This window comes from Mustela lutreola, chromosome 4 (assembly GCF_030435805.1).
Source record: "Mustela lutreola isolate mMusLut2 chromosome 4, mMusLut2.pri, whole genome shotgun sequence".
In the NCBI taxonomy this organism is placed as follows: domain Eukaryota; kingdom Metazoa; phylum Chordata; class Mammalia; order Carnivora; family Mustelidae; genus Mustela; species Mustela lutreola.
In genome coordinates this window covers 121,696,846-121,723,484 of record NC_081293.1, presented here as the reverse complement: position 1 = coordinate 121,723,484, position 26,639 = coordinate 121,696,846, and the positions used below count along the sequence as shown (strand labels likewise).

The following is a 26,639-nucleotide window of genomic DNA, read 5'->3' as shown; positions in this document are numbered from 1 at the left end:
AATTTTTCCTACTTCCTTTTCTCCTTACTAAAAAAGAATACCTTTTTTGGTCATGTGTTAAAGTCACTCAACTATTGTATGTCCGGGAAGAAAAAAATCAAAAGAAGGGGTGGAGAAGGGGCGGAGTGGGGTTGGCTAGTTAACTTCAGGAAGAAAAGGGGAAAAAAACAGCAGAACTGGGTTCTGTCCCTGAACACTGATGAATCATGGACATTTGTTAAGGCTTGAATTGAAGTTTTGTCTCTGTGTTGTAAATAAGTTTATGATGACAGTTCATCTGTGATAAGCACTGTGTCATTGTTCACAGGGAGAAGTTGTATATAATTTGAGGAATAGAAATGCAGTTTAAAACAATTGCATAATCAATCCAATACATAGAAAATCTCATAACACTCTACTGTTAAAAATAGCAGGTCTTGAGTATAAGGAATTTCAGGTATTAGTAAAGAGACAAAGATGATTAAGTCTACACAGCTCTCCCAACCAAAATATTTTCATGCATGTTCTTATTATAAATAATGACTACGAACACTGTGAGTGACATAATTAAAGGAAGTTAAATTCCTACTAATGGAAGCTGGATTTGTAAATGTTATTAGGATATTACAAAAATAAAAATTTACATTTTGAAGTTATCCAGATGATATTTTAGAGTTATATGCATTTGTGTAATTTACTGACATTTACTCTGCAAGTGTCCTGTCACTATAAATTCTATCCACAAAAATGAATGTTATCTTGGCAAAAATAGATTGATCAGCGGGTAACAGAACAACTTGCAGTAACATCCAGATAATAATTGTTTAGGTTGAAACTTAAGACTCAGTTTGCTGTTTTACTTTGGGCTATCTTCACCCAGTTTGGCAAATTGATGAAATCAACTCTTCTTTTAGCCGGCTGTGAACATTCGGACAGGATCATATTCTTACAGAATGGGTCACCTTAGAGTAAAATTGAAGGAACTGTGAATAAGGAAAAGAAAATGTGTTTAAATTTCCAGTTGTAGATGAGGCAAGCTATTTTTAGAATTGTGTAGATACTTATTCTTAGTTTTAAAAATATGAAATTATTATTAATTACATTAAAAATAGGGCATTAGATAGCACACAACAATATTCTTTAGGTGATTAGGCATCACATTATCTTTCTTCCCCAAATTGTTAGAAACCTTTAGAATCTCCCTCTCACCTTTTAAGAAGAATATGTTATTACTGTATACAAATATTTGTACTGTCTTGATTTTCAAATGTTTCCAAATCTCAAACTTATAAGTTTGCATCTCCCATCTGTAATAGGTGAGTAAAACAGAGATCACTTGTCATCTCTCTATCTAATGTAGGTTTGTAACTCTATGTTTACTGGTATGTCTTCTTTGCAATAAGAGCAGGAACTTTAATCATATAAACCTAAAATCTGTGCTCATAAAAATAAGATGACTGCTCTCTTATTTTCTCTCCATTATCCATTACTGCAGGGGGTGAAATTTGGGCAACACCATTTGTGGTGCTTCTATGAACACTCAATGAATAGGTGAATTCTGTATTATCTGTATGGGCTGTGAATTTGATCTATAACATACCTACAATCTTATAGAAATATGCTAGGTTACAATGGTGGTTTACTGTGTTCAAGTATATTAGAAACCTAGTATCAGAGTAATACCAATCATCCATATTTCTTTTTCTTTATCATCAGAGGCTGCATCTGTAAAATTAAAACAAACAAACAAAACAACTGGAAGGCGTGCCAAAGGTTGTTGGTTTTAGTCATTCCTGTGTTACCCTCTATCTCTTACCATCGTCCATTGTCTTTTTGCTGCTATTGAATGCTTGGATAAATAACTGAATTCTTCCCTTTGTGTAGGCCTAAGTAAATGGATTCCCTATACTTATGGTTAAAAAAAAAGAAAACAACAACAACAACAAAAACTCCAAGTCTATAGAGTGAAGGAGGATCTTACAATGAAATCTAGATTTTCAAGTTCAATAGTTGTTGGTTTTTTGTTGCTTTTTAATGGGAAGTCATGATGTAAGTACTGATTTTTTTCTGAGATGTGCTTGTACTTAGTGGAGAAGGTTGAAAGACAGAAGTGAAGAAATCTACCATTGGCAGAAATTTAACAACACAGTAGCATAAAAGGCATTGCTTGGTTTAGGATTTGATAGCATTTAATATAACTGGTAATATTTTCTAACACTTAAATTAGCAGAAGTTTGTTAGTATAGGATTCTGATGCGCAAACAATAAGCTTCCAATTGGTACCTGTTCAGTGTTACTTTGTACTCATTTATTACTATCCATTAGCATTTGTTTAATGTTACTTTGCATCCATTCTTCCCTTAAAAGTTTAATGCCTTGTCAATAACTGTATTACCTGGGCCACAGAGTCCTCTAAATATTTGTCTTGTTTTGTAGGAATATTTGACTATCTTTCTTCATCTCAAGGTAGTGTCTTTTCTATGGTTCTTTCTATAATGGCCTCTTTGTGCTGCATTAAAATACTGAATGTGAACACTGACGTAAAAATCTTCACATGCGCCCTTAACCATTCTCCTGGGAATTGCTTTCTCTTTCTTATTCCCATCTCCTGAAAATATTCCCCAAGGACAGAGATAGTTGAAGCTTTCTGTCCATTTGTTTTTAACTTTGACTCTCTCTGGCACACATCTGTGTGTGCTTAGAAGTGTACTGCCTCAGATCGCAAGTATTTCTGATTCTGACTCACACTATACATCTCAGAGATAGGTCCTATCTTTCTTCTGGCATGTAAATAAATAAGGCCTGTTGTCATTGCTTTTTTAGTTTCTTAATGGATAAAAAAAAAAAAAAAAAAAAAAAAAAAACCAGAAAATTAGTCATTGCCTTTAACTTTTTTCTTTTTTCTTTTTTTTTTTTTTGCCAAGGAGAACCATTTTTTCTTTCTAGAGTCTCTCTGTGTGTGTTTGTATATAAGAGAAAAACAAAACATTGTAGTTATATTTTCTTACTCATAAGGCAAAAATGTTGAAGAAATTAGATTTGATTTACTGAAATTTTTTTTCACAAAATGCTTATATATACATACAAAAATATGCTCACAGAAAAATGCAACAAAACTTAAATTTTATGCTACCAATATGCATAGTATAACCTAAAACCAAAAAGGAGTAAGAGGGAACATTTCATGGGCATTAGGTTCATATTGTTCTTTGTCCATTTCTAATAAAGGAACAAATTAAACATTTACATATAGTAACAATTGAGAGCTAGAAGACATCATAAATTGGTCGTGAGTAAAAGTTAGAACTAAATATTTTGGATTAAACTTTCTTCTAAAAATGATTAATACAGACAGCTGATCCTCATTAATCTTCCTTATTAGATTATTTTCTCTTAAATGAATAGTAGATATTGATTTCTGACTTCTTGCTTATGGAGGCCCATAATACAAGTTTTATTATCATTCCTTATGTTTCATAAACATTTTATCTGGAACAGTCAATTTTGGTGAATAAGCAAAATTTTATCCCAATTAATGGGATATGATCTGGTTTTAATGGAGTTTTTCAAAATAACTTAACGGAGCTGAAACAATGCATTGTACAAGGCTATGGCTAACCCAATAGACACTTAATGCTATGTTATGAAAATGATCCCGTTTTAGTTACCATACATAAGAAATACAAGCCACACTTGGAATATCCTCATTAGAAAGGTTTAGGATAATAAAGCATTTAATAGCAAACCTCGCAACAGAATACTAAGCAATGATTTAGGCTTACAGTTGATAACCAGCACTTTCAGAAAGACCTGTAGAAGCAGTATTTTTCTTCATCAACTTCGGGTATTAGAGAACACAGTGCTTCATCAGAGGAACCCAAAGAAACTGAGATTTGGCTCAAAGGCCAACAAATAATGAAGGCTGACTTACCTTCTCGAAGTTTATTACATTCCTTTTGCTCTTTAAGCTCTTCCTCTTAGAGATATAAATTGGAAACGGTGTACTTTCTTAGTAGGAAGTCTGAAGTCATTACTGAAATAATTGACAGAATATAATACAATATTTTTATGTAGGGAGGCTATTATGATACCAACATATCACATAGACAGTAATGGGCATCTAATTCTGCTATTCGTAATCCCCATGCTGCGAAAGAAAATCTGCTTTTGAATCATTAAAAATTGAAGCAAAAAATGATGGGCTTGACTATTTGGTTATCTAAATTTGGACTGGAAGGCCATCTTCAGTTACATAAAATATCCTTCCCAAGCTCTAGTTCTCAATCCCATTACATCCACTTCATTTCTCATTTGCCAGCTCCTGTGGCCACACTCTTTATGCTTAGCAAAAAACAAACCAAGTTAAGTCTCTGTGGGGGGCCTTTTGTGAGGCCACTCAGAATAGGAAGAAAGAAACAGAGTGCAAGCTAGAGATGTAGAGCATATAAAGAAAACAAATAAGGCACAAAAAAGGAGGAGGAAGGGAGAAGAAAACATCACCGGGTCAAGAATCATGAAATCACATACACTTTAACATTTTGGCTAGTAAGTACTATGAGTCTTCTCTGTTTGGGGGAGGCTGCCCTCAGAAAGCTGGAAAATCAATTCTGAATTAATAAGGGTCTTTTTTTTTCACAAGGTCCTGGTGAAACTAAAAAAGGAGCTAATTAAAAAATCTTACTGCCATCCCATAATTACAGGTTTTACCCATATGCAGGATGGTCATTTTTTCCCATCAGGAATGGTATTCTTTTCACTTCCTGCCAAAAGTGCTCCAATACATTACCATAGGGAGTTTAAGAATTTAAGATTTTCAAGGAAACCTTTCCACCACTGGCACACCATTTCCTTCTGGAAGAAGGCCTGTGCCCTAGGGAGAGGCCTAATTCAAGACCCTTCTGCTCTTTTTAGAAGGGCTGAGCTCGCCTCACCATTGCTTTTCCTAGGGGTGGAGGTGAAACTGGTCTGATATGGCTGCTCCTTAGCTCATCCACCTCCCCCCCCCCCCCCCCACCTTTCATCCCTCCTCTGCCTTTCAAGGCCATTTCGCAAACTGCCACCTGTTCCTGCTGCCTACCCTTTTCTTCTTTCACACTGACCAAGGGAACTCACTCCTGCAGCAGCCCTGTCAAGGCAAGGCAGCCCAGGGGCCAAAGCAGGGCGTTTTGAACCTTTTGGAGGTAGTCTCACTAGGATGTTAAAAAGCCCTTGGCAGCACTGTCCTCCCGGGAAGGAGAATTCGTTCCTTCCCCACTCCGTCCTACCGAACGGCAGGTCTGGAAAGCTTTTACAGCGTCAGGTCCTCCTCTGACAGTCCTCAGCCCGGGCCCTGAGGCTTGGTCCTCGCCAGGTGAGCCCTACTTGGGCGTGGGGCCGCTGGCACGACTCTCATTCAGCCATGCCAGAGGCTCTAGCCTCTGGCACTCCGGGGCAAATAAATAGTGCCACCTGGTAGAGTCGAAAGCGGTGCTTTAAAATGCAAATACAACCCCCTCCTGCATTTGTTGTCAAATCACTTCTCCACGATTCCTAGGCAGGCAGTGGATTCTGCGCCTTGGAGAAGGGCCGGGGGAACGTTCCTGCCTGTGCAAAAATAACCCCCGAAGACGCAAGCCAAGTACTCGGCTGGAGCTCTCCAGCCTGTGGATGCCCGCTGGGCGGCTGGCTGTCCCCCGGGAGCCCCGCAGGGCTGGGTCCGCTCCCCCGCCTCACGCCGGGCGGCGGGAGCAAGCCGACGCCGACTTTGGGAGTTCCTTTCTGCCTTGTATGGAGGGCTGCTCCGGGCCCGTCTCCGCCCGACTGCTCTGACGCCCAGCCCTCCTGCTGCCCACCCCCAGCCACCTCCCTCTGACTTGCCCGGAGAAGCCAGACGGAGCCTCTCCCTGCCACAAGTCTCTCCGCCTGCCATTCCCCCATTCCCGCATCCACCCCCACCCGCTCCCCAGCGCCGTCACCCCTCCTCCGCCCCCGCCTCCTCCTCCTCCCGCTCCCCCGGCAATCGGGGGAATAAATCAGGGAGGAAATCGGGAGGCACTGAGATAGCGAGAGCGCGCGAGCGCCGGCGGACTCGCCCAGGTCTGTTTCCAAAGTCGCCCTTGATGGCGGCGGAGGCGCGGCAGCCGCGGCGCGGAGCAGCCGACGCGCGCTAGTGGGTCCGCCCGCCGCCGCCCCTTCCCTCGCGCCGGGTTTCGCCCCTGCCGCCCTCCGAGCCAGTCCGCGCCCCGGCCCCGGGCGCGCCAGCTCTCCAGACGTCCGCGGTCCGGGCAGAGCGAGCGCCTTCTCCTCCCGCGGTTTCCAGCACCATTCCTTCCCCCCGGCTGGGGAGGGAGGCGGGATTGATCTTCGATCTCGAAGATGGCTGCTGGCTGCCTGCTGGCCTTGACTCTGACACTTTTCCAATCTTGGCTGATCGGCCCCTCGTCGGAGGAGCCGTTCCCTTCGGCCGTCACGTAAGTCGGCGGGCCGGGGAGGTCCGGGAGTGCGGGCCGAGGGGTGCCGCGGGAGCTGGTTGCGGGGACGGTTTCCGACGCGCGGGGCTTTTCTGCCCGTGGGGGTGGGGAGCGATCGGGGCTCGGATCTGGAGAGGCCGAACGGGAGGTGCGCGCCGCTTGCCGCCGGAATGCGCGCCGAACCGGCGTCTCGGGCGTCGCGGTGGGGCCGGGCTGTCCCGGGAAACGTCCGCCGACGACTCGCGGCGCCTCAGCCTGTCTCGGAAAGGATTCTTTAGACTTAAGGAGTTCAGCTGTACTGGGGAGAAAAAAGTTTCCAGCCAGATACCCGCTGTCCTCAAACCCAGTCCAGGGGGAAAAAAAAAAAGTTGTGTTTGCTTGGGTGTTTTACAAATAGGTGATTTCACGCTTGCCAGGGTAGCGTGGACTTCTCCCGCGCATGGCCTGGGGGATGCTCTCTAATTGCTGTAGTGCCCAAACTCATTTAGATCTCAAATTACTGGGCGCACTTGACAGTCTCATCCGAGGAGTGCTCGCTCGGCGCAGCTTCGAGTGCTGTCCGCTCCGGGGGCTTGCAGGTACCGGGACCACGCCATCCAACCTCCTCATCCTTCATCTGGAGCATCTAAGTGCAGGCAGACACACCGTTCCCGTTCTTAGAATGAGTAGAACCTATTCTTTGAGGGAGGGATGAACGTTTCCAGAGTCGCCTGCAATTTTTTTCCTTATTTTTCACATTTCTAAAATAACTTAAAAAATTCGCAGCTGTTCTGGAAAATAGAGTTTTTAAAGGTAACTGTATAGTCACACGGCAGGAAGGGAATGAAAAATAATTCTCTTTTCTCTTAGGCTGGAAAAAAAGAAGCAAAGTCAGTAGCTCATAAAAATATATACACGTTTTTTAAAATGCGATGAAGAGCCTATCGGGCATTTTGGGAAAGCTTTTATTTTGGTCCATAAAGCTACTTTAGAGCTTCTAAGAGTAGGTGATCTTAAATGGATGAGTCACTTTAATGCATTTTACATAACAAAAACAAAGCCCAAGGTAGCCTTCCCGGTATTTCTGCTGTTGGGAATTATTTGCTGTCCTTTGTTGGCTGCGTGCTCAATACTGGAGTTTTGGGTGGATGCTAATAGTGAACCTTTACCAGTTGAAACCCTGCAGCGTTATTTAAGATGCAGCTTAAAGTATTTATTACATTAGGTGTCATTGCAAGAATCCGAAGGATGCACATTCTTACCCGGAGAAGGGGAGTGTCGAGTATTTTTTGTCATTGATTTACAGTCATGTTCCTTTTTAGATAATCTTCCATAAAAATGATTGCAGATCCTTTTTGTGATGAAACGAAAGGGTAAATGCCATCTGTAGATCTTTCTTTAATTGGCAGGATGTTCCAAGTGGATATTTTGAAATATATAGGCTAAGAATTACTCTAAAGATGCTCCAAATTATTCACTCTTATTAGGAAATTACACCTTTATTGATTGAATTCTTTATTCTTTTTGTAGCTTGGCCTATAGAGCGAGAACTCAAGTGACTCGCTTGCATTTGTATCAAATAAAGAAGTGGCTCTTTAAAAAGGAGGCGGTGTGTGCAGTTTACATATTTTTAACTGACAATTTATCAGTATTTCTTTCATTTGGAGGGAATGCATCATTCCCCTCACTGGGTGAAACTGTGACTTTTAAAAGATACAACAAAATGCAACCTTTTATTCCTGAACATGCCATTGTAAAATATTAATGTACAGATCCTTATTGTGAGGACATCTACAAAAAATTCTTTCCTAAAAATTAAAATAGCTTAGTGTTTATGGTCAGAGATTCACTGGAGACAAGAAAGAAAATAAATAGTGAAGAAAAATAGGAATTAGGAAACCACAATTTCTTTCCTTTGAAAGAATATAAAATTTTATTTTTTAAGAGTGGGAATTTAAGGTATTTTCAAATAATATGAAACATTAATAGTTTTGTAGAGTGAAAGCTTAATAAAAGAGTTTGTGGAGCTAAGTCGGTCTCCTGTAGGTAACATTAACGCTATTTATGTAAGTCTTGTGTGTCTTCAGTCATTTATTTCTAAAGTTAAAATACCATCTTCTGAGGAGAGGAGAAATGATAGTTGACATTTGTACTTCTAGTTAGGTTTCTGAATAAACTTTATGAAATTTTAAAAAGTGCAGTGTTAATTTTATCAAGGCGTGCCATTTGCTTTTCTTGCAAGAAAAGAATTGGTATCGAGTGTTTATCATGATAAATCTCAAATCTTGGGAAAAATTTCAAGCTTATAAAAACTCAGTACAAAGATTATAGTATCGTTAAAGGCAAACTATTACATTCTTTATATAAATTTCTCTGGAAATCATTAATAAATTCTTTTTTTTGACAATTTTATTTTTCCCAGAAAAAGCAGTATCAGTAGTTTTAGAAGAAGAGCATGCCATCAACACAGTATAAAATTAATTGTGCAATCACTGGAGTGAATCTTGAATTAGAATTACTAATACAAAGCTTTAATTTTTTAAAGTAGTGTTTACAGTAATATTAAAGGTTTAAGTTTTATTATAATAAAACAAATGTGTCATTTAAAATTTCTTTTTAAATTTTTCCTGCTTTAGCATATATCCTCATAGAGCATATTCTTCTGGTTTAAGTGTAAACTGTTCTAAGACCTAACACTAAAATTACAAGGTTCCCCTCCCCCAACCAAGAAAGGAATTTTGATACAGTTCTTTTGCTAGGTTAGGCTTTTCTTCTGGAAATGATTGTCTCAATAAAGTGTGAATCATAAATATGCCAGATGGTATCAATCACCTAATGCATATTGGTTTATATATAAATGGAAATCACATCATTTTGATGTTATAGTATGCACACGTTATATTGGTAGTTTAAGGTAGAGTTTTCAAATAGGGAGTTCTTGCTTGTTCTAGAAATAATTTCTTAGCACGTTAATGAAAATACTTCTGTTTTAAAACTCAGAATAATATGTATGTTAGCCAGTATTGTAATGTTAACTTAACTCTGTTGCTCTTTATTTTAGAATCTATTTACAAATCCAGGTTTAAAAGAAAAAAAGTCACTGTAGTTATAACTACTACTAAGGTTAAAGTTCTATCTAAGTCATATCATAACACCAATCAGTCAGAATAATTGGCTGAAAGCCCATTGTTATATGGGGATTTTAATATAAACGGTGTAATAGAATACATATATTAATAAGAATTACAGGTATCTACAGGAAATAGATATATTTCATGAAAGAATAGTACTTTGGGGTTTAAATACTTCAGATATAAATATTTTTTTTCTTTAAATTTATATTTAAAGGCTGTAGAAAATAAGTTTATGTCATAACATTGGAATGGTTATCTTTTTCACGTGTTAGAAGTGATATAATTATTTTCATTGGGCTTAACAATTTCTATTCACATACTACATGTAGAAGGAAATGTGCCTTAAGCTAAAATATGAGGTAAAAAGCATAAATTAGAACCCAAGAACAATGACATTAATAAATCCCTTTCTCAGGTCTTCAATTTGTTCTCATAAGCTTAACTATAAGACATCTATTATTCCACAGGTGTATATTTAAAATATGCAACAGTAGGTATGTTTTTCAGATAAGTAGCAACATGGTATCTTAATATTTATACGTGGATATATGTGTAGCTGTTTGGATCGGCATTTGAATGAGCATTAAGCAGAGTGTAATGGAAGTGATCTAAAAAGCATTTTGGAAAGGTATAAGAATCTAAGCTTATTATGGCTTGTAAAAAGGAAATAAAACATATGTTTATTATTTTAGTATGGCTTTTACTGGTTTAATTATAATTTAATAAGTGCATCTAAAATTAAAATCTATAGCAAGTTGTTCATTCTGAAAATAAATCTTCTTCAAAGAAATCTGACTGTACAGACACTTTCCTATTATTTCTCCAACATTGATTAAAAAAAAATAAAATGCTTTTCATTCTCGGATTTATACATTGTAAGGTTTTGCAAAAATATACATAACACATGCAAATTAGGTATTCACATTTACCGTTTAGGTTTATAACTATATGTAAGAAAAAACAATGCTTTTAGGAATTTTTAGTATATGTGCTGCCGAAGCGAGCACTGCTTTTAGGAATTTTTAAAGAGTTAAAAATTGTACCCATAACAAAGTATTATTTAATTGATATGTTTTCTGGAATATCATTCTATAAAACACACACACAGAAGTTTTGCTTTTTTCCCTGTTTTTTAATACGGATACAGATTTCCAGGAAAGTAATCTGTTCTTCTTAATGCACATCTTATTTTCTAATAAATGTCTTTGCACTGTTGGTAACCTTCAACTGGATACTTAAGTGGTTAAAATAAAGGTCAAGTATATTTTAGGGAAATCATCTGATTTGTTGATTTCCTTCAGTCTTTTACTTGTATAGACATAATCAGTTCCAGCATAAACATACTTGATAAGAGTTTGAAAAAGTCAGAATTTGTTTCAGTATTTCTAAAAAAGTAACATTTTGTTATTACTAAAGTGTTAGCCTTCCATCATTTGTAGTAGTATTGTTGTAGTATTTCAGGAAAGTGTGTGAGCTGTTCACCGTGGGGAAGGAGCTCTGTTCTATCACATCCGTCCTCATTTACTTAAGGCTCATGTGTGCATCAGACACTGTGTCACACAGTGTCAGCTACTTTTTCTTTTCATAGGTTGTTTATGTCTAGTACCCAATGTCCCCAAGCCTTTCATAGGATTGCTTTCCAGTAAACTGAACTGTATCAAGATGGTAAACCGTGTAGCTTATGCATGATTTATTGTGTGTGTGTGTGTGTGTCCCAAATGATGAAACTCATTGTGTCATATTGTTGACAGATTTGAAAGAAAAAGGCAATTGACTTCAGTGTTAATGGAAATAAAAATGGTAGTACTTTGTAAAAATAATATAGTTACCTTTTCCTTCAGGGTCTAAAATATTAACATTGCATACATAGATAATTCGCCTACTTTGTATTATAGTATTTTATTTATTAGGTGGTATTTTCTTTTTATGTATCTATTTATCAGTGCATGCACAGACATGTATTTCTTTTAACCTTCAAGTGGTTTGCTAGGGTAGAAAAATGTCAGTGAGGTATGCTTGAAGATTCGTGCCAATCCACAGTCATGTATGCTTGAAGATTCGTGCCAATCCACATATGTTTTTCGTGATTGAATCTCTTTCAAAATATTTTATAACACTAGCGTTTCAGAATAATTTGTGAAGAGAATCAAATGAGATACTGTATACAAAAGTAGCCTGAAATGCTCAGGTCCTATAGAGATGAGTTGTTAACATAACTGATGAGTAACAAAGTATGATTTTGCCATCTTTTTAGCAAAATAAGTATGGGAAAGAAACTATTGCTTTTAAATGTTGGGCACCTATTAAAAGACCTTTGCATACTAAGTGGATTTTATTTTGGCCATTTAGATATGGGATACTTAGAAATTTGTGAGAATTAAACATATTTGGTGTGACATGCTTTAGGAGTAAAGTATAAATATGAACAGTTTAAAAAAATTTTATTTGTAAAATATGAACTTAGATTTCTGTTACAGGTTTATATAATTTGTAGTAATTCAGTATTATTGCTCCTTTAAAATTGCCATTTATACAGATTTTAACGAGATCATAAACAAGGAAAGGATTGATATTGTGGCCTCAACGAACTGGCACACTTTTACAGTTAATTTCAATAATGCAGGATCAGGTTGTTGCATATGAAGCAATATTTAAAGTTCTCTTTGAATATGAATGCGGGATATTTCTGGCTAAATGTTATTTTAACATTTGCTTCTGCTGATTTTTTTTTTTTTTAACCATATGCTTCTGCTGGATTAAAAAAATTAAGATACATTTAAAATTCTGTATCATAAATGGAAGAACAACTGAAAGTAGAAATGATGGCAATGGATAATAATGGTGTTGCCCATTTTAAAGGCTTCAGATTTGGGCATGATCTTACTGTCAATTTGAAAATTCTTTTTCCTGGGTCATTAAAAATTTATTATAGTTGTCTCTGGGCAAACCGGAAAAATAACTCCTGTATTCTTCAAACAATTAATTGCTACTTCTCTCTCTTTCATACAGCTATGCATTTACTCTTAATCATGATTTATTATTATTTGTCTCTAACATCAGATCAAATGGGGAGTTTTTGCTTTGTTTTCTACCAAGTGACCTGTGACCAGACCTCAGGACCTTCTTGTTTGAATCTTCTTTGACAGTTTCAGGGGCCTTTCTCTTTATCCTCGGACATTTGTCTCTATAGGGAAATTGTTGAGGGATTTTGATGCACAGATAAATCTGGAATACATGATCAACACTTCTACCAAAATTGTCAAACGGTCTAGACAGTTGTTTCTTTTGACATTTTCCCACCTACTTTGGGAGATAATTAGGGGAAAGAGGAGAAAGAGCTAATAAAATTGTTCTCTGTCTAAGGTGCCTACTGTCAGGCTATAGAAAGGGACGTTTAGACATTAATGATGTCTTATTTTGAGGGTTAAAGGAAGAATGGCTCAGTAAAATAAATGGGCTTAGGCACACTCAGGAAATCTGTTTTAGAAAAGTGATCAAGAGTTGTTGTGGTGAAAATACCATGAGAAATGATGCATGGGTACGAGGGGCAGACAAAGGAGCTTTCCAATTTACACGTGGTGCGAATTTACATTAAGGATGCTAAAGGGGCTACTAGTAATTTTAAAATCCGCCCCCCCCCCCCCCCCCGCCACTTGCCAACTGAGCATGGCTATCCTGGAAATTATGTTTCCTGAACATATTCATTTATAGAAACCTAAATATTTATAATATGGGCATTCACCTTAAAAATCAAAGACCATACAGTTGTCAAGATCTCAAATATAGAAGCAATTAAGCATAATTCTTTTTAAAGAAAACCTTGGGATAATGGTTAATTAGATAAGAGATATTAGTATAACACTTTATTAAAAGCTTAAGTGCTGATCATGAAAAAAGAAATTCCAGAAGTAAATTTCTTCAATTAGATGACAATTAGAATGAAATACCTTCCAGGTAGGTAGGCTTCGGACTTCTGAGTACATAGTACACATTATGTTTTACTTGGCGCTTTTTTCTAAATGTCTCCTGATTCGAGTATTTTTAACATCACATGTAATTTAATGATTAACGCAGGTATTGGTATTCAGTGTAAATTATGTAGTGCACTGAACTACATGCAGAATATCCAAAATGAGGAAGAGAGTCCCCAAGGAAGACATTTACATCTCCAAACCTGCTATAAAGGAGCCAGGGATCTGTCAGAGCATGACTAAGGAAAAGCACATAGCATGTTGAAGAAAAACCATCTATTTTGTATTAGGCATAGGGCTTCCAGATGGGAAGAGATGTTGCTGGGTTTGAGTCTGGGTTGTAAAATGTTTGCATCAGGGCTGTAATTTTATAAGACCCGAAGTGGGGGATGGGCAGCGTTCCCAACAATGTGGACGTTTATGGTAGCCCAGCTCTGCATACTCAAACAATGTTGGCCTTCATCCTACGGTTTTTTAAAATTAAAAAAGGAAAAGTAATACGTGTTGAATCACAGTATGTAGATGATAGATTCAAGAGAGCCCGTAATTGAAGTGGAGACAGGGGGAGCCATTAGTAAACCATTGCATCGTTCCCAGAGCGAGAGATGCCTAAGGTCCAAAAAAGAATAGTGGTGAGGGGAGAGCAGAGCAGATGGGAAACATAAGGCAGAAGTAAAATTTCAGGTGCTCTTGGTTATGGGATTTGAGGAATCAGGAAGAGATGAGTCAGAGGTGATTCTAAGAGCCCTATCAGGTAAACCAGGCTACAGTGAACTTGGTAGACTAGAGAACACAGGAGGAATGGTGGAAGTACTAGTAGTTTCACTAATGGACATCTTGAGTTTGCAGGGTCTCTGTAGATGACTGTTAGGCCGTTAGAAATAGGTATTTGGAGAAGACTTGGATAATATAAGGCAACAGTTCCAGTAGACTGTTGAAGAAGGAAGCGTGGTTTCAGTGCCTTGAGGAGTTGGTAGCCGGTGGCATTGTAACAGCAAGTGCAGGTACTTTAAAGGCACTTTGCAATGAATTTGTTCAGAAAGGAAGTTTAAGGGATTTGGCATTCTTTTGTTTACAGAATAAAGAGTTCTATCAAGCAATTTGGAATTGTACATAGTAAAAACCCATAGGACTATCTTAAAAGGGGAAATATTTTTTAGTGGTCGTGGCCGAAGGGACGATCCCTGATGGGAGTTAAGGTCAAGCATGTGCCAACAACTGCCGAAGGGGGTGGGACTGCCATCAGGATCATCTCTCATTCCCGTCCCTGGTTTTCTTTGCCTAAGTCTTCCTTCCTCTCTGTGCCTGCAAATCGGCTTTCTCTGCTTCCCGGTGTTTACTGAATGGCAGTGAGGGCTTACATTTTCTCCACTGAAATTTCGAACCGGGTTGAGACTAGAGTCCTAGTCCAAAACATAGCCTCCTAAACAAGGTATGTCGATATTCTGAATATGGGCCGGATAGCCATCTATAGCCCGTTCAGTTGTGACTGGGAGATGGGGTTTGTAAAAAGGACTCTGGTTGCCTCGGCTTCTTGGGTCACTCCTGCACACGTTGGTACCATCTCCCGGGGAGGCTCTACATTGCAACAGGCCAGTTGCTATTACCATGAATAGAGCAGGAGATGGTTCTTAGAAAAAGGCTTGTGGAGGGTGGGCAAGGTTGTAGAGACAACTAGGTAAGTGTTACCAGACGGGAGATTTGGGCTTATCAGAGGGAGAAGGCCAAACGGCGAGATGAAAGAGCCGAGAGAGGCTGTGATTGATGGGAGAATGTTCTGACCTAGGCAGGTGAGGAAGGGATCAAGAGGAAGAACAATGTCTTACAAAGTAACTTCTGAAATATGAAACAGCCTTGAGAATTAAAGCAGATGGTTGGAGAACAGGATAGACACACTTTTAATTTGCTGGAGATGTTTTTGAAGGAATGCTCCAGATTACAGATTCCATTCTCAAAAAGGAATGACATGATTCAGAAATGTAATACATATACATTAGCAGTGTTCAAATTTTGAGTTATACCAACTAGCGTCTTTCTTAACTTGATAGTAACAAAACTCTATTTTACCACTGTATTCCCTTTGGACAACAACATTTGGTTCCTTTCTTTTTCTTTTTCTTTTTTCTTTACCTTATTTTGGGGACAGATTACCATGAAGGTCTGTGTAGTTTTGCAGATTTTAATATATGCATATTGTAGGAAGATGTTGCAAGATATCAGTGAAAAGAAAAGAAAAGAAAAAAAAGAGCAAATAGTTCTTTCTTTGGCCAGTAACACAATTTATTTGTTATTTGGCAGATTGGGGTAGTTTACTGCCCCACCCTGTAAGTGCTCCCACCCAGCCCCCCCCCCCCCCCCCCCCCCCGCCCCTGAATATTCCTGCAAAGCCTGACCCTGGTCGCTCCTTAAAAAGGCATTTCAGGTCTCCCAAAGATCTGGAAATGACCGCAGCTGCCGTCACAGCGGTTCCCTGAGTGTCCGAGATGACTTGAATGAATGGCTTGGATCGCAAATGTCAGTGGATCTAAGAATCAGTTTTGATCTCACTGGTCCCAGCTCAGTGTGGAAAAACCACCCTTGTGGTTTGTAACAAGAGATGAGTAGAGTCAGACAGGAGGAGTGGACTGTTTATTTCCCTTTTGCGACTTTACTCTTATTTTCTCTCTTGTAGGTATTCACAGTGTACTTGAGTCTATGTTGATGTCTCTTCCCGCAGCCTGTGCAGACATGAGTAATTACTAACAGCCTTCTTCCAGGGATTATAATTTTGCTTTCTGATCAATTGCAGCTGCTGGTGTATGCCAAGTGCTGGGAATTAACATGGTGTGTTTTCTAAGCCATTGAACCCTCAAGCTGGTCCCCTAAGAGAAGTATTATTATCTTCCCTGTTTTATAGATGAGGAAAGGTAACTTTAGAATATGAAGAACTTTTCAGGGTTTTCTTAGGGCCTAAAAATTTGATTCCAAGCAGATTGGTTCAGAATCCGACCCCTACCTGCTGAACTTGGCTGTCCTGTTACGGCCGGAGCTCCATGTGCTGGCCTCCACCCTCCCATCTGCTCCGGTTGCGGATGGCTGCATAGTTCAGCCTGGCTGCATAGTCCAGCCTGGCTGCATAGTCCAGCCGTGGGGTCGAGGGCAAAGAGGCGTCATTGTAAAGCGGAGTAGAACCAACTCTCAGTTTCAACATCTCCATCTGCAGAACAAGGATAATATTAACTTAATCTTGAACCCCAGTGTTACATTATAAGGCTCAGAGGAGAGGATGCTTGGGGAAATTTGCAGGACTGTTTAACGGGCAGACTTTATTATTTGTATCACTTGGTGAGTTTTCTGTCTTCCAGAGATCATGAATTGATGACTGAGGTTTAGTGAGCTAGATTCTTGGACTAATATATCTCTCAGGCCATTAGAAAAGCCTGAAATGAAGGGGCAAAGGAACACTTAGCAGGCCTGAGAAATATCTTTTCCTAGGCCTTGTGTAGTCTTTAATCCTAAAGCGGAAATGAAAGGACTAGTGAGAGCGAAGTGTTCCGTCTCAGGGTTTAGGACACAACCCGTGTCCTAAAAGGGACCATGAAGACAGCAGAACCACAAAAGAATTGATGTGTTTTATCTTGACGTTTCAGCCAACACCTGTTGTCTGAGAACTGTGCCCCAGGAAGTTGAATCTATTTTTAAAAAGCCTTCCCTTTGCTGATAACCTCTCATTTTCAAACACAGATGTGAGTTTTCAGCTTGGAGACAGACTCTTGGAAAGTTTATAAAGCAATGTGGCCACGATGTTTATAGAAATGAGTTCAGACAACCCTACAAATTGGGTGAGCACAGAGGAGTAAAATTGAGGCCAGTTGCATTTTTAGCAACCAACGCAGAAGTTGGTAAAAATCTGCCAAGAGCCTACTGAAAAAGACCAATTTTCTTTTGACTCATCCAGCATGATTAGTTACACTCATTTAAGCCCACCCCTTCCCTTTACGGTATAAATGGAGGTCAGCTTGCCACAGACTCTCATCTTTTGTTGGTAGAAATAAAACACCTAAATAAAATTACTACTGAACACATCTAATTGATTTGTGGAGGAGAGCGATGTTTTAGATGAAAATGTGCATTAATAACATGACCCATGAGTAGTACAACTTGGGGATACCATTGAAGCCACTCGTTCTCAAGTGCCAAGGACCGGCATTTTTATGGCAGTCATCTTGACATTTGCCACGAAAAGGGATGTGCAAGATTCTTATGATGTTTGTCATCTTAAAAATACTGAACCCTTCATTGTCTTGACATTATATTAGAATTGACTTAAATTTACATTCGCAGAAATGTTAGGAGAGACGAACAAATGGGCCATGTGAAGCCTCAGGAGGATAGGCACAATGGATGGTGGACAGACTGCTCTCAATTAGACATACAGAATGCTTGGGTGTCTCTCCAAACACCTGATTTTTCTGTCAATATACATGTAGAAATCAGGATTAATTTTCATGAGGGAAATTTTATTGCGCATGGGGAGCTCAGTTCCCAGGGGACTGGTGCATGGTGTTAAGGTCTGCTGGTGAGTAATTGTTTAAAATTTATATTAATACTCTACGGTAATAAATAAACATGGGGGAATGGTAACTCATCACAGAGCAAACCATGTTTGTTAATTAGATGAGGTCATTCGTCTCCTTAAATTATCAGATGTGACACAACTTGTCTGTGTGTTGTCTAAAAGCCAGCTGGGTCCCTGGGTGTAAATGACCATGACAGAGGGGTGGTTTGAGGATTTCAAGCCTTGGATTTGGTCCCACCCTTTCTGGGTTTTTCTACAAGTGAAGTAGATTGGCCCTTGGAATTCCATTTTTATAATATGCACCGGGATCTAAAACCTGGTATCAACAAGTTGCTCAGAATCTGTTTTTTTCTTTCTTTTTTCTGTTTCCTCTGCCTCCCCACCCTAAATAATTGCAAGGAATCATATTTATATGCTGCATATAAATATGGTATATATAAATATATTCCATATATATACACCATATTTATATTTATTACATATATAACAATATATTAGAATGATATATATTATATATTAAACATTATATGTACAAATGTAAACATACTGTATGTAAATATTGTATATAATAGAAACATAATTTATATAAAATGAAAATAATAGAACTTTAGTAAAGTGTACTTTATTAGATTCAGATGTGTTACCTGGATGTAGAATATATATTTAGAAGACATAAAAGCTGAAAGTGCTTCCTAATACCCAGAAGTGCTGTCATAGATATGAAGGATTGCAAATTTCATTAGGACTAATTGAAGCATCAAAACGGTTGGGATAGGATGTATGCTTGCTGATTACAATTTTAATTTTTGGTCAGCTTTGAGTCCCGTGGATCCCACTCTTTCACATCTTTCAAACCCCACGGTGATTCCATATTGTTGCACTTGCCCCTGAAAGTTGCTCGGAAGCATGTTGATAGACACTTGAGCAAAGCCAGAACCAGACTAGTCTGTCTTCTGAAAGTCTCAGGGACTCAAATTAGGCACTTTGATATGGTTGAAAGAAACAGAGTTTTGAGTCCGGTAGCATGAAGGTTAAAGCCTGCCTCTGATACAGTCTGTGTAATCATGGGAAGTTCACCTGAGTTGCAGTTTCGTGCTCTGTAAAAGGGGAATCATATTCTATACCTCTTAGGGAAATTCTGAGGCTTAGATGAGAAGCCATCAAGTCTGGTGTGTGTATATTTCCCCCTGAATTTACGGAGTGAAGGGTGGAAACTGTTAGTTTCTTTCATCCCATTTGCTTTGAGACCCGTAGAACTGAAGGTTTTTCCTCCCAGTTTTAATCCACTCCTAGGGCAGACTGTGGACATTATTAGGAATTAATTGATTTTTCTAAATAATCTCTTACTCTGTTCATGTTGAATAGATCAGAGCATTGAGAGAAAGCCTTCACTGAAATGGGCGTGGGAATGGGAGGACTATGTTAAACCTAACCCAGAACTTTGTTCAGTGTCCTGAGGCTGGGCTTATGGTTCCTCATGCTTTGTGTGGTGGTGGTCACCTGACTTTGGGTTGTACCTCACTGGCAGAGGTGATGAGCTGTGTCAGCTGCCTGTCGGGACCAGAGCCTCTCAGCTTACCACGTTAAAACAGGTTCCTCCCAAGACATGTAGGTCTTTTGTATTTTAAATGAATTTGGATGTTGGATTCATGCTAAGTATCATTAAAGCTTCATTCTTGGCCCTGACTACAATGTTCTTACATTTCAAAAAGTGCTCATCTGTGGTGTGGTTCAGCCTTTCTAACCAGGCTTCTTCATCGGAACAGCAGAAACCCCCGACAGTGATTTGAGAGACTATTTCTCAGTTCTCTCAGAAGTGGTTCATAACTGGTACTATTCTCGAAGCACAGAGAAGTAACTTTTTTTTTTTAAGATTTTATTTGTTTATTTATTTATTTGACACAGAGAAAGAGATCACAAGTAGGCAGAGAGAGAGGGGGAAACAGGCTCCCCGCTAAGCAGGGAGCCCTACATGGGGCTCAATCCCAGGATCCTGAGACCATGACCTGAGCTGAAGGCAGAGGCTTAACCCACTGAGCCATCCAGGAACCTCGAGAAGTTACTTCTTAAATGGATGGTTGCTTTGGAACATTACGGCTTAATTCTCTCATGGAACTTGCCAAGTTGATTGAAAGTCTGGATTCAGAGCTTAGCTGTCCAGTTATTAACTGGGTAACTTGAATGGTTGGTAAAACCTCCTCAAGGTTTGGAGAATGAAGAATGTTAATTCATGTAAAGCGAAGGCACATAGAAAGCACCGAATGAATATAATTTCATTAGAAGCAAGAGACTTTTGTGGAGTCAGGTGACTTAGGTTCCCACTAATAATGTGGGACCTGAGGAAGAATTCCTGGCTTTAGGACTTTCTGACAGCTAATTGCTCAGCACCCGACTATTTCCTAACAACTTGGTATTATAGTGTGTCTGTTGAACAGAAACTAGATCTTCCTAGGTACTCAAGTACTCCAGTGCCTGTGGGTATGTTTTGGAAAAGATCCCACCTCCCTCCCCCGTATTTCAGTTTTCTCTCTTCTGATCTTTCTGAAGTTTGATGTTTTCTGTGCTTTCTAATACTGTGTGCTACCCCTAAATTGCACTAAAGCATAGTATGGTACCAGGCTTCTTTCTGTATCTGGTTGAGGGGCATATTAAGAAAAATGTAATGAAGTTAGTGATGTAGCCTTCTTGTGTACAGAAGAACAGCGTTGGTGGTTCATTGTCTACCTGATGAAATTGTTCTGCGAAAGAGGTCCTATAGATGTTCTCTCTTGATGCTATATTTCCAGTAATAGTAGATAGTAATAACCAGTTTCTACCTGAAGCTGGTAACTCTAAAACCATATCAGGAACAATTGTGATACTATGTATAACATAGAATGGTGCCCCTCTCCCCCTTGTAAGACTAGTGATAAATATATTTTACCTTGAGGGATAAATTAATATGAATTTTTTTAGATTCATTTATTTTAGAGACGGGGGAGAGAGAGAGAAAGAGAGAGAATGCACTTGCTTGGAGTGGGGGATGGGCAGAGGGAGATAGTCAGAGGGGGAGAGAGAGACTCCCAAGCAGGCCCTTCCACCAAGTGCAGAGCCTGACACGGAGCTTGACTCCAGGACCCCGAGACCACCAGCCCAGCTGAAGCAGAGTCGGCTGCCCAAGCATCCAAGCCACCCAGATGCCCCTATCATGAAGTGTTTAAAAAAAAAAGTATAAATCAATTATATTATACTGTGAAAAATATAAATTCTAATTTTTCAAGAAAAATTTGTATTTAAGCTCATCATGTATCTTAAAGTTCTGAGGGGTGTGTGTGTGTGTGTGCATGCCCAGTTGACTCACTTTCCTCCTAGTGATTAAATGAGAGAAGTCAGGAAACCTGTTAAATTCTCAACATGTATGCCAAGAAGATTTGAATCAAATTCCATAAAAGGGATTGAGCACTGACCACCGATTTAAGTGAAAGCAAACCAGACAGCATCTTCATAAAGGCATTTTACATGAAGATGGATAGATATGAATCCCTTGTCTAGATTCATTTATTTATTTCGATTTGGTGTTTTTCATACTGTGTAGTATATTACCACAAACTTAGTGCTTTCACACAGTGTGCATTTTCTCACCATTTTCTCGATGAGGAGTCTAGCCATGGCTTATCTAGATCTTTTGCTCGGGGCCTCACAAGGCTGCGATGGGTGTTGACTGGCCTGCTCTCCCTTCTTGGGTTACTCTCTTTTCCTCTTTTAAGCTTATGTGGTTGTTCACACATCTTCGTGGTTGTAGGAGTACCTCCTCCCTGCTTCCATTTGTTCTCAGCTCCTAGATGCCACTTCTTTTCCTCTCACGGAGTGGTTCACTTCTTCAAGGCCAGCAGGAAAATCTCTCTGTTCAGGAGGAGGGGCCCAGTCTCTCTTAACAACTTTCAACTGATTAAATAGAATGCCCGAGGGGTGCCTGGGTGGCTCAGTCAGTTGAGCATCTGCCTTCAGCTCAGATTATGATCTCCAGGTCCTGGGAAGGAGCCCTGTGTCGGGCTCCCTGCTCAGCGTGGAGTCCGTGTGTGTCTCTCTCTTCCTATGCCCCTCCACCCTGCTCATTCTCTGTCTCTCAAATAAATAAATAGAAAATCTTAAAAAAAATAATAAATAGAATGCCCAAGATAATCTCTTTTGATTAACTAGGAATCAAGCAGTTTGAGATCTTACTTGTATCTACAGACTCCCTTCACCTTTGCCACATAACAGCCTCTCCATGGGAGCCATGTCCCTTCATAATCACATGTCCGACCCCCTCTGTAGGAGAGTAGAAGATACATGGCAACCAACTTAGAATCCTTCCTTTCATAGGTTTTACTATAAGACAATCATAAAAACACCCAAAATTAGAAAATAGGATACTCGTTTCTTTCCCACTTTAGATGTTCACAAAACTTTGGAAATGCTTGGAAATAGATGAACTATCATCTTGCCTCCAGGCAAACTGTGCTTTTTGCATTGGTTCTGATCCATCCTGTAAGGAAAGTGAATTACAGTAGCTCATTAACAACTCATTACTAGTGTTTAGATGAACTTTTCACCCTCTGCAAAACAAAGAATTCTCTATGCCATTTTAAAGCCAGTTTACACAATTACTGTCAATAAGTGTGTGGAAAATTGTAAGGCAGTTCTTTTGAAATATAAAGGATTAAGTTACTTCCGAGTTAAGGTTTATACTTCATGAAATCTTAGGTCTCCTGAAATTATTTGCATTTCCCTGCTTGTATAAACTTAGGTGATTTTCTCAAATCCTAATCAACATTTTTTAAAAATACATCTCGATATGGAATGGGAATGTTTCTAACTAATGCCCTAATCATAAAGTATTAATGCTTTATACGTAACTGAAATGTTTATACGTAACTGAAAGCATCCATGTATAATTTCTCCTATTCAGTGAATAGATTTAGCTATGACTTCTGCTTTTCAGGAAGCAGAGGAAGATGATCATAAAATGCTTCTTCACAATACCTGAGTACTGGGTACTCAGTAAGTTTACCTTTAAAAGGGGGGCCTACTATCCTGCATGCAGTACTCCCTTGCTCATTTCATTTGGGAGGTACTGCTGATTGCCTGATTTGTTCAGGATTTCTCTTGTTATACATCTAGCACTAATTAATTTGCTAACACCAGGGGATTCTGGCCAGAGTAATTGTCTAATGCAGTGCTTTTCACACTAACTCTGCTAAAGGAATAGAGTTGATTCTTTTTTTTTTTTTTTTTTTTTTTTTTTTTTTTTTTTTTAAGATTTTATTTATTTATTTATTTGTCAGAGAGAGAGTGAGTGAGAGCGAGCACAGGCAGACAGAGTGGAAGGCAGAGGCAGACGGAGAAGCAGGCTCCCTGCGGAGCAAGGAGCCCGATGTGGGACTCGATCCCAGGACGCTGGGATCATGACCTGAGCCGAAGGCAGCTGCCTAACCAACTGAGCCACCCAGGCGTCCCTGATTCTTTTTTTTTTTTTTTTTTTTTTTTTTTTTTTTTTTTTTCGGGGGTGTGTGTGTGTAAATTTTGTATCCATTGCAGCTGTTGGTTTTTGTAAAATATAGTGAAAATCAGTGGGAAAATGCAATTTAAAAAGATATGGCTCTGTTTTTAGGTTAAATAGTCATGACATTACTTTTTTAAACTATTACAAACATGTCCAAACATTCTCCATTTCTGTAGTTTTCCTTGAGCCATATCTGCAGAGTGCAATTTGAGTATCACTGATTTAATTGGTTTGGAGTTTAAGGTAACTAAATGGCTGTTTTCAATTTAACAATGACGTTTAAAAAATAGATTTTAATGTTAAATCGTTTTTTAAAGTGACATAACCTACTTTTTTATTTTGGCTATTGGAAAGCTATGGACTTTTTCCTCAAAAAATTTGACTTTTTGTGTATTCTCCTTAGAACATTTACTATTTGAATGAGCCAAAACACTGGCTTTGGCAGAGCAGATATTTTGTTATTGCAATAAAGGGGAAGACTGCATATTTATATGATTTAGTTCTGTAAATCAGAGCTAATAGGAAGGTAGCTAATCCTTTTTGATGAATTCTTGGATATATTCAAGAAACAGATGGATCCAATATTGTTACTCCACAAATATCTTATGTCCCAGAATCAAGATGAAAACATTTTAATACGTACCTGAGACAGGTTGATTCCCCGCAACCACCGCCCCCCCTTAAAGAAATTTGTATAAAGTGTATTTGGCTTATGAGGCTGAGGGTGTATAAAAAAATCTCCATAGATACCTCATATCTCAGAGTGTCTGCCAAAATAGAAAAGTATAAACATTCTCACTGTATTGAAAAACATCTGTTTCAAACAATATGATTCTCTTAAAGGCAATTAAAAGTTTTCAAAGAATGGCTCAAATGTTCACTTAGTAGGTAGTAAGAATTGCAGAATCTTTTCATTTTTTAGACCCCGATTTCTCCTTAGGCAACTTGTGTACATTGAAATTATAATGTGTGAAAAGAAATTGTTGATTTTTGATCAAGTTTTGGTTATTTTCTCCCGCTTCAGCTAGAGATTTTTCTGACAACCTTTGCTAAAGATGTTCTCAAATTGTAGGATCTTTATCTAACAAAACCAAAACATACGAAGTTCTAGCCATAGACTGGTAAAACAAGATGATCTGTTCTTTATCTTATGCCATTCCATGCAGTCTCTTCTGAGTTACATCTATTACTGTACATTTATTCCTGAACGCTTGTCTCAAGGACTTTCAGAGTTTTTCCCAATTATTGAGATAAACTAGTTTTCTAAAAAGCCCTGGAATTTATGTATTTTAAGAATCCCTTGAAGTGTCCTTACTCAATTCTTCAGTCTGTCACTTAAAACTAATTGAATTTAACAACTCTTGATAAAGGTGCTGCATCTCCCAGCTATTACGTAGGATGTGAAGCCAAGAACAATGGCCATATTGACATTGCTAAACAAACTCCTGCTAACCCTCCCATAGCAGCTCGCACTTCTAAGTGATTTTCAGAATAAGCTCACAAAAAAATACCTTATTGATAAATTCCGTTATAACATAATTTCATGGGTCTTACATACTAGAAATCATGGCTATTTCTATGTAGTTTGAGTATTGCCTTTAAGAAAGAGAATGATAACTTAGAGCATTAGAAAGACCATGATTTGAGAAATCTGCTGAAATTTTACTGATAGAAATTGTCCATCACCTTGGTAGCCATTACAGTTAATTATTACAATAAATTAGTAGCTGTTATTAATCTTACGTGCACATCATTTAAAACATCTTGGCAAGATGATCCTCATTTATGACTGTTTCAATTTAATTTCGTGCATTTGCAATTTGGCCAGAAATGTGGGTGAGAATTTAGAACCAGATGTCATTGTCTTATAAATTTTACATCTAAAAATAAAGTATTATTGGGGTGCTGGGTGGCTCAGTCAGTTACACATCTGCCTTGAGCTCAGGTCATGATCCCGGGGTCCCTGGGATCGAGCCCTGTGTCAGGTTCCACCTTCAGTGGGGAGTCTGCTTGAAATTCACTCTCTCTTCCTCTGCCCCTACCCCTGATTGTGCTTTCTCTCTCTCTCTCTCTCTGTAATGAATAAATAAAATCTTAAAAAAAATAATAAAAAAATAAAGTATTATCCTCTTTGTGAGCAGGTTTGGTGAGGCCTTTTTCTTACAACTACATAGAGCAACAGGGAGAGAAAACAGGTTTAAGGGTTATATATAGATGAGGCACAAAAACCTTTGTTGCTTCATGTAATTTTTATGAGGCCAAAGTGTTTTCTCCAAATTATCTATGAGATTATTCTACTGACATTTGATGGTTCTGAGAAATGAAAGTCTTTGGGTCATTTGTCCTCTTTCCCGACCATCTTTATTTATTTATTTATTTTTAAAAGATTTTATTTATTTATTTGACAGACAGAGATCACAAGCAGAGAGGCAGCCGCAGGCAGGGCGGGGTGGGGGAGGGAATCAGGCTCCCTGCTGAGCAGACAGCCTGATGCAGGTCTCCATGCTGGTCTTGATCCCAGGACTCTGGGACCATGACCTGAGCCGAAGGCAGAGGCTTTAAGCCACTGAGCCACCCAGGCGCTCCCTGACCATCTTTAATTAGATTTCAATTAAGGCATATTTATTCATACCTGATTTGATTAATTTTGAGCTAGACCTGCTGCCTGGTGAGCCCCGTGGTAGTGACATGGTCATTACATTCAGTAGTGTAGGAGGCAGTCACCAACTGGGTTAAATGTAGTTTTGTGTCCATTTGCCTTTCTTTCCCTATACTTCTGCCACAACATTGACTCTTTTCCTCATGGATCGAGTGCCCACAGGCTCTTCCTTGGTTCATCAAATTCCTGCTTTTATGTTCCATAATTGGAGAACCTCCCACTCTCTTCAAACAATAACCAACCAAACAAACCCAAGAGGAACTCTTATTTCCCAACCCACTGAGTAAACAGAACCTTTCTAGAGACAGCATTTGAAGGAGAGCTGAGCACAGATGAATCTCTGATGCATAGACCATATCAGGGCAGACCTTATTTTTAAAGAGGGG

The 26,639-nt window shown here is 38.9% G+C and overlaps 1 protein-coding gene and 1 long non-coding RNA gene across 8 annotated transcripts in view; one reads left to right on the top strand and one right to left on the bottom strand.

The window, feature by feature from the left end:
- Positions 1-339: 339 nt before the first annotated feature.
- On the bottom strand, positions 340-5,802 carry LOC131829313 (uncharacterized). The gene is made up of 2 exons (XR_009352818.1): positions 3,911-5,802; positions 340-962 (listed from the first exon to the last, which is right to left on the bottom strand). It is a non-coding gene; the product is annotated as an uncharacterized LOC131829313 (long non-coding RNA).
- Positions 5,783-26,639, top strand: part of CACNA2D1 (calcium voltage-gated channel auxiliary subunit alpha2delta 1) — a 504,453-nt gene continuing 483,596 nt past the window's right edge. For all 7 annotated transcript variants that reach the window (XM_059170974.1, XM_059170972.1, XM_059170973.1 and 4 more), the window contains exon 1: positions 5,783-6,428. In XM_059170974.1, the coding sequence (XP_059026957.1) occupies positions 6,334-6,428 (95 nt within the window). In that variant the 5' untranslated portion in view covers positions 5,783-6,333. The remainder of the gene's footprint in view (positions 6,429-26,639) is intronic.